Source organism: Taurulus bubalis (genome assembly GCF_910589615.1).
Source record: "Taurulus bubalis genome assembly, chromosome: 19".
Taxonomy (NCBI): domain Eukaryota; kingdom Metazoa; phylum Chordata; class Actinopteri; order Perciformes; family Cottidae; genus Taurulus; species Taurulus bubalis.
Window position 1 is genome coordinate 10,815,667 of NC_136607.1, and position 17,039 is coordinate 10,832,705.

General features: G+C 41.0%; 1 protein-coding gene across 1 annotated transcript; it reads right to left on the minus strand.

Annotated features, from left to right (window-relative positions):
* Positions 1–3,330: 3,330 nt before the first annotated feature.
* On the minus strand, positions 3,331–15,434 carry mrrf (mitochondrial ribosome recycling factor; the record flags this gene model as incomplete). Its single annotated transcript, XM_079235711.1, has 7 exons — positions 3,331–3,888; positions 4,013–4,132; positions 4,492–4,651; positions 6,055–6,146; positions 10,278–10,396; positions 14,958–15,110; positions 15,263–15,434. 6 exons carry the CDS (start codon positions 15,432–15,434, stop codon positions 4,055–4,057), a joined length of 774 nt encoding a protein of 257 aa, XP_079091837.1. The 3' UTR covers positions 3,331–3,888; positions 4,013–4,054.
* Positions 15,435–17,039: the final 1,605 nt, after the last annotated feature.

Genomic DNA, 17,039 nt, shown 5'->3' on the forward strand with positions numbered 1-17,039 from the left:
TGTAAATTGGGTCCATTGTCATTCCCGTCACCATCATCACTGCAGGGCTCCAACACCACCCAGCCCAAACCTCTCATCCTCCTCCCTCCCTCTCTCTCTCCCTCTCTCCCGCTGGCAGCCCTTGATTACACTCGTCTCCTGGGGGAAGGTTTAAACTCCTCAGAGATAGTAATATCGAGGGCACTACTGGCTAGTCACTTCAGATCAGGACGGGGGGAGGAAATGGCGACGGACATAAAGCTAAATATATAATTCCTCCCATGCCGGTAATCACGATGTCCAGACGATTTGAATTGACAGTTTAACTACTTTAGACTGAGGAACGCTTTGTTCAAATTTGAGAAGCGGGAGGTGTGTGTGCCGGAGCGTCTGGTCGCTACCTTCGATGGTTGGGGAGCCTCCTCGTGGGTATAGAGGCTATCCAAAGGGGCCCGTGTGGTCCTCTCTAAATGCACATTTGGGGGAAAGAGCGCACGTTCCACCGAGTTAAAATGGCTCGCAGACCAGACAGGAGCAATTCTGTGAATGACTGACGTGGCAAGAGCTCCGGAAGGAAACACTCTCCGCGCCCGGTATTAGTTCACCTGATTATTAGGATATCCAGCTTCCTCCTAAAATGGGCGGCCATTTCCCTGTTAGAGGCAGTCAGAGCACCCACCTGGATTAGGCCTAAACGTGGTCTGCATTACACCAGGCACAACGAGGCCTCATGCCACACAGCTCAACCAATTACATCTATAAATATTAATAGGCTAATCTGCACATATTCTTTTCCTGTGAGCCGGTTACCACATCCCCGAAAGGGTCAGAGATACTCTTATGAACATCAAATCCATTAAAAATGTTTCTTCAATTTGCATATGCCGAGATTTTCGCTCCAGACGGGCTCTCTCGATGTCCCCCGCCCCCCCATCATCACATCGCAAGAGGAGTACATTTTGTATTCACGCGCTGATTGGATCCTTGATGAGATCTTCAGGGTGGCTTCACTCACTCTTACACTCTAGAGGTGATGAGAAGAGGGTGGGGGGGTGTGTGTGTGTGTGTGTGTGTGTGTGTGTGTGTGTGTGTGTGTGTGTGTGTGTGTGTGTGTGTGTGTGTGTGTGTGTGTGTGTGTGTGTGTGTTCTGTCCAATTCGGTCTACGCTGAAGTGGTCGTCTCAGTTGCCGCGCGGCTCCACAGCCTCCTCAGCGGTTCAGCTGCTGCAGGAGCACCGCGGCTTGACGTTCAGAGTGTAATCACAGGCGGCACAATGGGAAGACAGAACAGAGGGGAATCATATATACATTTATATACATACATACACATTCTACTTCTTCTTTCATACACACAGTGGCCATATGATATGATGTCGGGCTTCTTGGAAAACTAGTATTAGACCATGATATTGAGCTTTTCTCAAAAGACATGAATAATGCAATCCCGAAATCTGCATGAGAAGTAGAGAAATTGAGAAGTAGAAGAATGCTAAGAGGTGCAGAAGGAAGTAAGAGCGAATGGACGGACTGAGAGAGCAACACTCAAAAGGGTTTTCATTATTTTTTCCAATACGAGTTAAAATTGTACTATTCCATGACAGTATCTGAAAGTTGTGCTTTCTGGGAAGAGGGATGAAAGTGAATTAAGTAAGTACTATGCAACACTCAAACATTACCAGTTGAGATTTAAAGTGAGACTATGCAACTTTTGAAAGAACAAATCATTCAAGAATTCTTCCTCTTGTAAATGAAAACCTGACTTCCAAAAACTAAAACAGACTCTTGGCCAATTTAGTAAACTGGAGTTTGCCGCTTCAGCCTCACTTGGTCTGGTATATGACCAGCACTAATTTAGCAAACATTACTGATAATGGACTCTTCTCTACTTGTGCTATGGCTGTTCGTCACCTACAAATTGAACCTTTGCAGCTGATACGCAAAGGTTGCCAAGTTTTGCTTTAATTCTTGAGATACATGGATTTAAAATATGTTGGTAATGTTCCTTGATATAGTGAAATTATGTTTTAAACATCACCTTTGCATTTCTGTCATGCAAAAATCAGTTTTGGTAAAAAATACAGCTTTATAAAGAGCTTGTTGTGAGTGAAAGCTGCAAGTTGTAACTGGTTATCTTTCCTTATATGCACCAGAAATATAGAGAAGGCTAGCCTAACAAATCAAACATTTACTGAGCTAATTCAGACTTGTATATTTTTATGAGGAATCGCCAAAGGACGCACAAGAAATTGCACAAAGACAAACATCTATTTCGTTTGTAAATCTCACAGAGTAACACATGGGAGCGCACACGCACACACAAGTCAAAAGGCGGTACTAGTAGTAGTAAACATTTGAAGGAACAGGGTAATTCACTTGATAAATGTCAACCAAAATGAAGCTATCAGCTGAAAGCAATTTCCTTGTGCTTGCCTGTGTTCTGCGCCAGGGACTTGGGAGATTTTCACCCCTCCATCGATCATGAAGCCTCTGTTTTAGGCCAAGGTACACAATGCCCTCAAATTGCTGACATATGGACCCAGAATCACCACAAAAACCTGCCATTTCCACCCCACCCCTCCTCTGTCCCGACTCAGCCACTCCTCCGCTAAACTCTTGTTTATCCAACGACTCTGGTCTGTTTAGGCCATTAAAGCAAAGCCATTCAGGGAGACAGAGGGCCAAGGCAAATGTAATAAATCCACAATGTGTAGCGTCCACCAAACACTAAAGACGACAAAAAACAACCGAGGAATCGTCACAATTCCTCAATTAATTGTGTCCATTTAAAAGAGGTCGGCGAGTATTTTGACTAAGATTGAATTCGTAGTTTGCAATGTTGCAGCGCTGTAATCATCAAATGACTCGGTGGTTATAAGAGCAAATGAGTGGGCAAACTTTTAAAATTAAACCTGTCTGCCATGTGGACTGCCTGGGACCAGTAGCAGAGGAAGCAAAAAAAAAAAAAAAAAAAACATGATAAAGAGGAAGACACCGACCACATAAGAGTACAGTGAAGCCTCCGGCTGCTGTAAACAGCCGATAGATGAAAGCAGAGCCATGCGTGTTTCCCATTCATACATTTCTTGTTATTGATCCACGTTGAACAACTACTTGTGCTACAATTCTTGACCGGGGCTTTAAAAGTGCAGTTGTTGAAAGACAGCGAGGGCCAAGTGCACAACATTAAACGCCTCTTTCCCTAATGGACAATTGTGGTGCCGGCAGCCAGGACCTGGAGGTCTGTACACAGGAAAAGTCCATTATCACTCTGACTAATGGAGGAGGGGGCGACTTCAAACCAAAAGTGGAGAACAAGAAAAGAAAACAAGAGAGAAAAACATGACGCACATGGTACAAAGCAGTGTTTCTTTAATGGAGTCCATCAATAATGTTACTTTCCCGACTTTATTGTCGAGAGAGTAACCATATTATCAATCCTAGACATGGGCCGAAATTAAAAGCTTTTTTTTTACTCAAGTGCATTCTTTAACAGACTTTGAGTCAATGTGAAACAAATGTTTGGCAACACGCTAATCATAGCGTAATCCTCCGTCCCTGGAACAAACCCTCTCTCCCGTTCTCCCTCGCTCTTGCCACCAAGACAAACCCGCAGCCAGTATACACTCAGACGGGTGCGCTTGTTTTGTGTAAACAGACAGTCCTTGTGGCAAGGAGTTTGATTAGGAGGAGGCCTACAAATCCTATTAAAAGTCCATTCGTCCCTTTGCTGGGTGTTTGTTTGAAGACAGGAAGAGTAACAAGGGAGGAGGGAGATGACTGGCAGTCTGTCGTTGTTGTTGTTGTTTCCATGCCAATTTCTGTTTATGTAGTGATGGTTAAACACAGATATCACCCAGCAGCGAGGAGGAGATCTTTGCCAGGGTTGTGGGCCAGAACCAAAGCCCAGTTTCTGCCAAAAACATGTACAACAGAACCGGGACTTATTTTGGACAGGATGCAAGAACTACTGATTGAGTTACTGTCTATTATAAACACGATAGGGTTGACATGCTGCTTCTGTTAAGTGTGCCCACCTGTAGGTTCAGCTATAATCCAAATATCAAAAATCGTCACAGTCAGCCTAACAGCTCCTTGGTCTTGGCTGCAAGCTGTTTGTCAATGTCCACTGTAATGTTCTCCGCCATCTGCTGAATCTGTGAAGGGAAAAAGGGGGGAAAAAAGATTTTGAATACACCTTTTGGGCTCACGTTTTACTTCCCTCTAGTGTCTGTTTGGTAAAGGATGCCATTATAGCTGCAATGTGACTGGACTGATGATGGATTTCTCTAGTTGTAACTTTTCAAAGGAAAAAGCTGTACCCTTGGACAGTTTAGGCTGCGGTTACAATAGTTTCAGAACTAAATGATCAGTTACCTCCTTGACTCTTTCGGTGTTGTGCCTCAACTCTTCTCATCTAGCCACTCAACCTTACAATAAACGTCCTTCCTTTCGTCAGTCTGGTCTATCAATGAGTAGTAGCACTGTTGTCCTTTTTCTTCTCCCGGTCGCCCACCTGTTTTTCCACAAGTCGTATGGTGTCCTCTGAGTGTGCTTCCTTGGCCTTTTTGACCTGTGTGACAGCATTAGAGCGCACTTTCCTCAGTGAATCTTTGGCCTTGTTGCTGAACTGTTTGGCCAGCTTGGTGAGGTTCTCTCTGTGCTCCCGCGTTACTCTGCAGGGAGGGGAGCAGATGAAGTAAGATCTTGTTAGCACAAAAATTAAACGTTTAGTAAAATGTTGTTGGAGAAAGTGCACTTCCTAATTGTGAGAGGATTTGCTCCATGAAATATGATAAACTATGCTAAACATAACAAATAACTTCAAACTGCACACAGAGACCTAAAAGGGTTAGTCAGACTCTCTGGAAAACCAAAAAAAAAATAATGAAAAAAACAATGTCCCTTACTTGTGCAAATGAGAATGTTAAGTGCTCGTAAGCATGAAGGCTAATAATTTTAGTTCAAACTCATGAGCAACAAACTAACAACAATCAGCTGCTGAGGTCTCAGACTCGAGCTGAAAAATCCGTCATCCAAACAACTTTGTATTCACTTTGCAATTGTTAATCACTCAGAAAATCCTACTTCCCATTTCACTCTCCCTCTTTGTCCTTAATTGACTATTTTTTTTCGTTGTTTTTGCCTCTGGGACTATTTGCAAACAATCCAAGTGCAGCATCTATTTACCACAAACAATACGGCCTAATTACTGATTCCAGGGCCAATCAAGGAGCGCCTTCTCTTTGGAAATGCAAATGGAGGCTTGGAGCGTGCCGAGACTGATTGCAGGGGGAAAGCAGTCTGACTCTTGTTCTCCCTCCTCTGCCAGACTAACACCTGCTGCTCAACGCGCGCACACACATATATGCACACGCATGCTCATAAACACAGGCCGGCATCTATGCACGTATACTTACATGCACATGTGTGTATATGTAAAGAGCATACTGTATATACACATAGCGTGGTTTAGTGAGTGAGGGATGGATAGTTTTTGGTGAGTTTGTTTGACTTGGCAGAGAGAAAAAGAGAGAGTGAGTGAGAGAGGTCTAGTCAGAATACAGAGAGGGAGTGACCCGACCCTCACATCAACACACTGGGGGTCTCCATACATCCACTAACAAAAGTCTATAAATCTGTCGGCTAAATAGATTTATTAATCCATGGATGAGACTTACTGCAAGGTTTATGATAATTTACAGTATCTATTGATCCATACAGTAGTATTTGTATCTATTTATTGGTTACTTATTTAGTCTATAAAAACAAAAACAAAATTTAAATGCCTGTCACATATTAACAGCACATACAATAAAGACTCTACAGAGGGTTTTATTTAGTCATGTAACAGTAAAAAAACACAACTTAAATTAACATCTTGTCAATTGAGTAATGTATTGTTCAGATCACCTAATTGTTTCAGCGCCCGTACTTACGTGTCAATGTATATTAATAGTGGGAGTGGGAAAACAGAGGATTAACAGCAGAAGAGTAAAAGGTGTAGAGAAAAGATTGAAAAGCAGGAAAGTGGTTCTGTTCCTGCGCTTCGGGCTGTGTGTGTGTTTGAGAGACTCACTTGGGAACGGGCACCTTGATGATCGTCCCGTCCACCTCAGGGTTAAGGTTCATGCTACTCTCTCTTAGGGCACGGGTGGCAGCCGCTGTAGCCTGGGGCACAAACACACACACACACAGACAGATATATGACTGTGTGCTTGCGTCGAGCACTGGTATGAATCGAAAAGCAGTGCTACAATGCAGGTAGTGGCCCAGATCCAGCTGGCAATAATTAAGGTGTTGTGTTTGTAGTGTGTCTGGGTGGTGTGTGTGTGTGTGTGTGTGTGTGTGTGTGTGTGTGTGTGTGTGTGTGTGTGTGTGTGTGTGAGGGGAAGCCCTTGCAGTGTGGAAGTGCCTTGGGCCACTGTCAGCGCTCGGCCCTCTGGGACAGGACTGAGCGGTTGCAGGGCAGGGCGTTGACCCATGGTGATCTCACAGGAGAGTCTGCTTGTGCATTGTGTATGATGCATGGATACACACATGTGCTTTTGAGTTTGTATGTATTTCTTTTTAAACCTTTATTTTAAAATGTAACAGCAGCTAATTGCTTGTTTATAAAAGATGGGACATGGTAATTATCTTGAGGTGAGCACATGTATGTTCACTACTAAAGAGTACATGGACACACTTTTCTTGTACTGTGGTCGGACTTTGCATGTGACCAGCTCATTACCTTATGTGCATCTGAAAAAGAGGTTTCTACTGGGTTCAACCAATATAGTAGAAGGCAGAAGTCAACACATTTGATGGTTAGAGACATGTAGGCTACACATGTTGAAAGACATTGATACGTTATGGTCTTTATGCAGCCACCATGATTGTGACACTTTAACTTGGTCGAGGGGCAACTTTCTGTCCATTTTGTTTATTTCCGTCAATTGAAAAGCAATGAAGACCATGTTGAATCATCTGTAATGATATTGTTATTTAGTTAGTAAAAAAGCCATTTGCTGCAGTTGGATGAACAACACATTCAGCAATGCCAGCAGGAGCGTTATTAGTACTGAACATAAGTCAGTTAGGTTATTGTCTTTTTCACAGAAGACATTTTGAATGTCACAGCAGAAAAAGCACAGGTGTGAATAATCAAATTAAAGATGGCTAAATTCCATTTAGCTGCTTCAGTTTCAGGTATTCTAGGTCTGCTCTTGTGCATGCTGGCTTGCTGGGACAATTGAATACAATAGAGCCATCAGTAATGCTATCACCAACACCGGTGCCTTTACCTTTTGACGAGTCAAAAAGTGTCTTTGTTACGTACACCTGTTGTCATAAATCACTGTCTGCAAACACAGTATATACATTGGTATGCCTTAACATATGGCATTACCATGCATGACACTGTATGTAGTGTAACTGAAGAAAAACCTTGATGTAAATGCAAACTAGCCCTTTTCTTAATAAATTAGAGACACATTTGTACACATTAAGAGCAAAAGTGAAAATGAACGTTTCTGATCTGCACTGGGAAACATCACAATAAATACATAGAAAGGAACGTTGTTTATTTAGGGCAAACTATTATTTGAGAAGAAAACATCTACAAAAAATGTCCTTTTCAACTGTTTTCTAATATGGTCTATTGAAAAAGTAAAAAAAAAAAAATTGCAACTAATATTTTCCAAACACTGTCTGTTTTCTATTTAAAAAGAAGAAAGAGTGTTTTGTGATGGAAACAAGTGATCCAGGGTCAATGTGACACTGGCTGGAGAGGTAATAAATCATATCTCAACATAGAAATTCTGAGAATATTTCTGTCTACAGTCACATAATACTTTGACATTATATGACATGTGTGAAACATAAATGTGTGAAACATAAATGCGTGATTCACCATATACAACACAATCTTTAAGTCCAGCAAATACTACATTAGAACCAGATAGCTCGAGGAAGCCAAATCCTTGGAATTACTGAAAACAAAGTCACACTCCTCAAACTAATTCTGCAACTGCATGATAATTCCCTCAGCTGAGCTTTACAAAGTGTGCAAATGTGTAATGTGAGGAAAAAAAGAGCATATCATTTTCCTCTTCTTTTTTTTTTTTTTTTTTTTACCCCTTTCTACTCTACTCTCCTTTCTTGACAGATCCGTCTGGCCTTATCCGCTGGGAAAAAGAAATGGCAGTGAGATTAAAGGAATTTATTTGTGCGTATTAAATTAATTCATGAGGTTTCTTTTCGTTTCCTTTGTCAAACTCATACGGAGCACAGGCCTCTGGTTGCTCTCTTTGAGTGTGGGGTGATAGATTCAGTCGGTACCTATGTTTGATTGTTCTCAGCATCAAATTCATCACCGTTTCCTCTCTCTCGACGACCACTCCGGTGGTTACGGAAAACCGAGGGGAATTTCTCTGAAAAGGCCGGGGCCGGTTCTGGTTAATATGTTGGAGAGGAAGAGAAATTACACTGAAATTTAACATCAAACGCTTGACGGCTCGGTTCAAAGCAAAGAGGCGGGCGGAGAGGAATGTGTGCGAGAGTCCGCGTGTGTGTGTACGCATGTTTGAACAGGGAGTCCTGAAGAAAACACTTTATGAACAAAGTGGTGGGATGCTTAAATGTGCGCACACACACACACACACACACACACACACACACACACACACACACACACACACACACACACACACACACACACACACACACACACACACACACACACACACACACACACACACACACACACACACACACACACACACAGAAATTGCCCCCTGATCTAAGAATGCTGGTAGTTGTTGTTAGTTCCACTGTGCCTTCCCAGGCTGCTCTTAATGAATGAATGGAAAACAATGGTGGGGCCTCTGGAGGGCCTGGTAATGGATAGGCATCATTATAAGCCTATTAGCTCTGGGTACTGAGGACTCACCTCTGTGTGGGACACGGGTACCGTTGGGCACGTCAGGGTAGTGTGCAGTGCATGAACGTGTCTGCCGGTGTGTGTGGTCTTTGGTTGGAAAGAGACTCACTGAAAGACCATTCAGCCTGAATTTACAGATTTAAGATACTGATACATACTTAGACGTGCATGTCGTTTTGTGATATCACAAACAAAAGAGAACAAAAAGATGTGAAGCCAAACTTTTCAGGTTCACAAAGTGAGCGGTAGGAAAATAAATGCGGTGGAAAATGGTGTGTTGTAGCAGACAGGTGGTTCTCCCAAATAACAACTACCTTTGAATGTCATTTCTGTCGAAGAAAACAGGCAAAAACAGGCCACCAAATCAAGTTCCAATGGCTGGTTTAAACTTCTTTAAAAATCACTTTTATCGAACATCTTTTTCATTGTGTCGAGCTCATATTTGTAGCTATGCGGGCAGTGAAGGTTGGTATGCCACTTTGGTTCTGACTGAAATCTCTCATTAATCTCAATCCTCTTGATTTATGCTTACCTGCTAAACTAAGATCATGAACATGGCATAAGCAACATACCTGCTTAACATCAGCATTGCCATTGTGTACTGTATGCAGTTTTATTACTGTACTATTGGCAGGTCTCTGAGTGGCTGTACATGCAAGCATCACTTGAATCATTCACAATTCCTATTGATCAGAATAATCAGAACTTGCAGACTTATTGGGAGGAAAGCATCACTTCAACTCTGCATTTTAAATCATTTATTTTGCATTTTAGTCTCTTGATTTTATTTTTATTTAAATGTATGAATATGATTGCATAATGTTGGTTATCAAGACCATGAGAAAGTCGGGCCATTGAGAATGTGAGTTGCCTCAGTGGACAATATTTATTTCTGGAGCTCTAATTAGCACCATGTTGTATCATCAAAGAAGGAAAAGAGAGAAAGAAAGGAGTTTAAAAAAAAAAAAAAAAGAGAAGAAAAATAATCTATTCCTTCCGAACCTGGGGGTAAAATGAGGTAACTTCCTACTCTGTGACAAGTCGTATGCAGACATAACCACATCCCAGTGCACACACACAAAGTTTGGGTTCATGTTGATATCTTTCACCCCAGAACAAAGGGCTCCCCGAGTGATCAATCAATTAGCATCTGAGACACCGTTGGAGGGAAAGAGGAAGGTCAGGTTTCATTTATAGAAAGATGTGGGGTTAAGAGTTCTGGCTCACTTTTCCTTCTGTGAGGACCGTCTATCCGCCTGTGCTTCGGATTATTTTTACAAAGCTTTTAGTTACTGTGTGCTTGTCGGTGTGAGACACAGATACAGGCCAGAAGACTCTGTACATGTGTGCCCTTGTGTTTGTTTGTGTGGCCGTCTTACCTCTGGGAAGCTGCTCATGTTGACCATAATGAGCTGAGGGGATTTCATGGAGACCTGTCCCAGCTGGTTGAGAGGGAACTTTCCATCTTGAGTCGTCACCACAATGTGATCCAGAGCTCCTAAACAAATGCAGATAAATGCAATTCTTTATTTACGCAACACATTTAAGTATTTTGAAAATTATAGGCATCATTGTAAACTTGCCATGTATAATACAGTCACACTGATTTTGTGCATCTACAGGTAAATAAAATATCAGCATTTGCAATTTTAAAAGGCTATATTTGATGTATATTGACTTTCTTTTTTCTAAATTCAGCATTTTAATAATATATATATATATATATATATATATACACATATATACATATATATATATATATATATATATATATATACATACATACATACATACACACACACATTTATTTGTACTATTCTTTTTGATAATAAAGTGTACTGTTCGTATGGAAAATATATCTTTGTACTCAAAAGACACACAATGGCTGTTTATGTCATGCGTTTATGTAAAACAAATGGATATTAACCAATATACTGTTGTCAGATTTGTTTTATTCTCAGAGGTCAATATTCAGTATCAGTGAGGCTGCGGTGAATAAAATAGCTTTTCTGGTTTGATGCCACAGTTTCCATGCATACTGAATGATTGACTCTGTTTTTAAGCTGTCTGAGATGTAAAGAAAACAGACAGACGGACGGATGTGCAGCAGAAGCCACAAACTACAAGAGTAAAAAAAAAAAAAATTACAGTGTTAAGAGTTTCCATGATCTACTGTCTCTCCTCACCGTCAACACTGAGGAACAAAAGATGAGTTTGCCAACATTAGCCAAATTCTGTTCGGTTCCTTCCTCCTTTTCTCTTTTTACACCTCCATCTGGCTAACCTCAGACGCAGTTGTTTCCTCCTTCTCCACCTCTGCCTTACATCACTCGCTCCCTGCTTACCCATTGCAGGCTGGGCTGGTAGTGTGTGTGGAAAACGGGGCGGTGGGGGTTGAAGGGGAGGTGAGCCAATGGTGTAAGTTTAAAAATCAATTAATCATATGATTTCACGTGCAAAACTACATTGAGGTACCAGTCAGATTAGACGCGAAAAAATATATGGTTGTGATTAAATGGATACCTTTTGTTTAAAGGCCGCAGCCCAACTGGATCACTGACATAACGTCTGCCTGCCTGCCAATTATTCCATCTCCCTCATTGACTTTAAACATCCATTTGTGAGACGATCTAAACCCGTCTGTCACACAGTACCTCTCTTTGTGTACACGGACAGTTCATGTCCATATTTGACCTTCTGCCTGTCCGTCTTTGTTACCTGTGCCTTGACAATGAGCACCTACACATCTGCTCATACTTTAGGAGGAAAGACAGACAATCGGTTCTTTGACTACAAAGGTAGAGTGTGAGGAGGGGTAACGGGGTTGAGAGATCAAATGAAATAATACATAATGTGAAATATTCTTTTATTTGTACACTAGACATTGTTTTGTCTGTCCTCTTTAACAGGCCTGATAATTTTTGTAATTGATATACTGGGGATGTAGTTAAATAAAATATTTGAATTCTTCAGACTGAGATGAAAGTTCAAAATAAACAATAATATTCTGTGCAATTGTTTAGTCTGCTGCAGAGCTTGAATGACATTGTAACAAGCCGTAAACGCCCAACACTGATATATCATCGCCTTCTAAACTGATTGACAAAGTTGTTAGTAAAGAGCTGCTGATTTTAATAGCAAGCAGTTATGGAGCAACATTTCCATTCATTTGTTTCTGCCCACCTGGTAACTGTAAGACCAACATTCACTCTGCAATTAACTGTTTTTGGTTTCCAACTTCAAAAAGGGAAATATCTGTCTCTTTGGTCATTATTTGTGTCTGGAAAATAAAATAACACCAAGAGAAGAGTGTGGAGTGAAACAAAACTAACATTGCAGGCCGTGATGCGCTGAAAGATGCTGAAATGGGAGAGGAACCGCAGTGCCGGGTGACCTCTAGGGTTATGTTTTCGTGTCATGACCTGGATTACCAAAACAATTACTGTCCCGTATTTTGTGAAACTTGGAGGAAGCATGTAGTACGAGGCCAAGGAAGAAACCATTTGGGGGCAGATATAGGATTTACAGGGCGGATACACAAATTATGTTTTACTTTCATTAACATTATGAGAAGGAGGTCTGTGCTCTGAGTGCCCTTCTAGTTATCTGTGGGTTCGTTACTACAAGTGACCCCTTTAACATACAAGTAGTCATTTAATCCATTGTTAGTAGAAACATATTGATTATAGCAGATTGAATATACTGTGGTGAACGCTAAATGTAAAAACAATAATTTCCCAGAAGCAGTAACTCCATGGAGTCCTCTGGCAACCAGAGGAGAATAAAAACAGTCACTGGTTTAGCAAAGAAATTGTTTCAGCAAATAATTTTTAAGCGAGAGCAGGTGAATGAGTCATCTTTAGAAGAGCTGAAGGTGGATTTGGTTTACTTCAAATCAGAGCCAGGCTATAGGTTTCCCCTTGCTTCCAGGCTTTATGCTAGGCTAAGCTAACCGGCTGCAGTTTTACATTTAACAGAATGACTTTGATATCGGTGGTCTCAATTAACGCTCTGCAAAAAAGTGAATACGTGTATTTACCTAAATGCCCGGCTATTCCTTTAAGTACTTACAGCTCTTATCTTTAACTTGGACAACCTGTTGGTACCTGAAGCTATATTAAAGTAGTTCTAGATATTTGGGTCCCAGTACTGTTGTTATGGCTAATGTCTCAGTCCACCCTGTATTGACAACGTTTCCATAGAAACAGAGCTTGTTTTTGGGTCATCTTTACCCATCTGTAACCAACCACAATATGGCGGTCGCAGCATTGATCCCTTCTCCCTGCAACTATCTCGGACTTTCTGCTACACGCAAACAAACACATGCACACATACAGTAGGGATACATGGTAACACACACTGGCACATACAGTCATATCTTCTCACACTCTCTCTCACACACACACACAATGAGAGCCAGATGAGCGGTTCATGGAACACACACACACACACACACACACACACACACACACACACACACACACACACACACACACACACACACACACACACACATTTGGACCACTGACGTCATTCCATTCCACCATCTCATCTCTCCTGTCAGCCTTTAAGTCCTGCTGCCTCCCTGGATTACTGTGCAGCTGGACAGAAGAGAGGAGGACGGATGGAGCGGAGGACAGCAGTGAGTGGATAGAGAGATTGAGCAAGAGTGACAGGACGGCGGGATGGAGACAGAAATGACAAAAGAAACAGAAGGAGGACTGAAAAGATGGAGGGCGTGGAGGAGGGAACTCTTCCCATGTGAACAAATGTTTCCCTGTAGGTCAAGAACAAATTTGCATTCAAAAGTAGAAGACAGATTGAAAATATCCTTTGAGCAGGGGCCAAAAAAATAAAGCTGTTTGAAAAACTGAATAGAAAAGTAAGTAATGGAGATATATAAATTATGGGGCCGAAGATCGAAAATGACTCATACCAAGACATTTCTGAATGAAGAGTGCAAAGAGAAAAAAGCTGATGGGATGACAAAGAATGGACAGATAAATTAAAGGACAATGAAACAATTTGAGGATATCTACAAGACATTAAGATGTCTTAACCATCAAGGTTGTGTTTATGCCTTTGTTGTTTAACGCTCCTGCATGTTGTGTAAACTAAAAAAGGCTACACATGCTACAGATCAAATGTCAGAGAAAGCACACTTTCATCTGAGGAGGAAAAGCTCAGACACTTGAAATCTAAAGTCTCATTCTTGCGGCTGCCTCCTCCCTTGGGAGATTCCATTATACACCCCACCTCTGACTACACTGAGCCCAGCTCCCATTTGTTAGAACCCAGAGGCAAAGGGGTCATGACCTGGATGTAGTTGGGGAAACAGAGGTCAAACTGGAGTCAAGGTAAGGTCATACTGGGGCTCACTCTCAGCCCTTAGGTGCTTTGTCAGGTAGAAGTTGAAGAAAAAAAAAATGCACAGAAATTTCAACGCACAACAAAATAAAATAAATTGAGCCTCATTTCATCTGCGTGTTTAAAGGTATGGATGTCCATGATGTTATGGATAATATGGCAGTCCATTTAAATACCTAATTATATAACTCAGTGCTAGTACCGAGGATGGAACAAACAGCTTGTATAGTAAATAAGAGAAGCTGTGTTTGTAGATGCCACTGAAAAACATTCTTTGGAAAAACTGGATTCAAATATTGGTTTGGCTCCGTGTAAACATTTCATCAGTCTGGTTTGACTGCAGACATCCATTAGATTACAGACATACCTTTGCAGATTAAATCTTCTGATGGACAATACATTAAAATACTAGTTTATCCAAGCCATATGTGAGATGATATTCAATGTACTGCATTTATTGTTGAGAAACAAAATTAAACGCTTTCATTTTTTACAACACTGTCATTACTCTTATTATAAGGCCATGTATATCCACCCCTCAGTGTTACATCCGATGAATACCTGGCACTATTAGACAGTGTACGTGAGCTTTTATTGTTTTGTTTGTTCTGTAAAGAAAGTGATGTAAGGAGACACAGAAAGATAAAAAAAAGAGAGGGAGTCCAAGAAAGACTCAGAGGTAAGCTGAATACCTGGCGAGCTTCGGATGCTGAGGCTGCGTGTGAAGTCCTCTTTGAGTGCATCGAGAACAGACGTCATCTCCCCTTTCACTTCATCCAGACTGATGATGTCTTCCACCAGAGACGAATTTATATTCACCTTAGCTGACTGGCCCTTTGCCTTGGCTTGGAAGATGAATAGAGGGAAAGAGGGAAATCACTGAGGGAAATGTGAAGACTTGTATCTAAGATGGATAATATCTTATCACGTAACCCACATTCATGCCAACGGAGGTTGCACACATGTGAACTCCAGGCTCTGCAATCTCCCCACTTACCTTTTGCCTTCTTTGTGGCGTAGAGCCTCGTGCACGCAGCGGGGTAGAAGGTGGAGTTGAGGTATAGTAGTGGTTCACTGACCCTGGAGGTGGCCACGAGAGGAGATCTGACCTGTCGCAACAGGGACTGACACAGCAGAGGCCGCAGCAGACTCAGGTGATTCATAGCCATGACTGAAACAGAATGAAAGGGGGAAATTTAAAAAAAGGAGTAAATAAAAAAATGATATGTTAGAGGAAGTATACAAAAATAATGCCACGGAGTCTGAAATAACATCATTTGATTTAATTTGAATCATAAGTTGTACACAAATCAGTCGAAGGCAGCACTGGTATATTGATAAAAATGAAGTAGTAGCTCATATCAGCCAGTAGGAGGTAGACCTACATCTAGAACTGACATTAAAGCTAGATTGTCTTTTTTTCTCCTGACAACTATATGATGATAATTTGTGAGGAAAAAAAAAATTGAATAAAAAGATTAAGCATAAAGTCAAACTTGTGAATGCTCTATGTTTTGTTGCAATGTCAGCCATATATCTTTGCAAAGTACAGTATAAGAAGTTCTACTGTGTACATTATGCATATTATTATAGTCAAATAACATTACAGTAACTCAAGAAACTGACTGACAGCTAATCATTATTGGCCTGTTTAACCATTTATAAATTTATATTATTATATAATAATAATAATAATAATAATAATAATAATAATAATAATAATATCTAAGATATTAACACACATTTCACATAAAAGTGAGTGATGACTTCGTTATCTTGGACCAAGTGTTGCAACTAACATTTGTTTCTATTATTGATTAATCTGCCAATAGATCTTATTCATAATGGAATAACACAGATGTAAGTAATAACATTAATAATGAGGGCTCTGGTTCAGGCTCTTGTCACAGCAGCCACTTTCAAGTGTAATGGATACAATGAATTATTGTCCCATTCTATTCTGTATCACAGTCATTCCAGTTGGCAAATAAGCATAAAGCCCAGGCCAACTAAATGGAACAGGGCAATAATTAGTGTTATTAATTACACCTGCGTGAGCCCTGCAATCACACGTGAAAACGGCTGGAGTTAAAAGGGCCTATTGCGCTTGCTGCTTCACTGATCGGACTTACTTGTAGGCTTGATGGAATTGAGCCATCGTTAGTGTAATTTGTTTCACCTGTGCTTGACAAGTCAAAATCATTGCTGTTGAAGAACTTTCTGCACAGGTTACATTACATGCAATTACACTTCAGTCACAGACATGCTTGCTGTCTTCCTCTTACACACACAAATCTAAGACCGACGCAAAAACTACTCTCGGCCCACGCACAGTTGTTTAGACATTCCTGAGGGGAAACCTCCCATTCAGAAATGTCACAATATGAAACCAACCACTCCTTTTCTATGGAACAACCACCTCCCACCTTGCAAACGGGCTCTGGACTGAACTCTGTCACTGACCCTCGGAGTACACAAGCACAGACAAACTCTTGGGGTATCTAAGCCCACAGACACAAACGCACACTAAAGCCTGTCTTTCACAGTCACTGGCTGTGAAGAGCTTGCAGTGCACTACAGCTTGACTGACATCCTCTATTGGCTGGTGTGTATTTATAGCTGGGAGTAGAAAAACACTGACTAGAACGGTCCCAAATGGATCATATTACAGAGATAATGTTTCTGCAAAATGATAAAAAAAGTAGGAATTATTTTCACTTTTTTACAAAATATAAAAAAGTCAAACTAAATATGTGCTCACAACTGAAGATCAA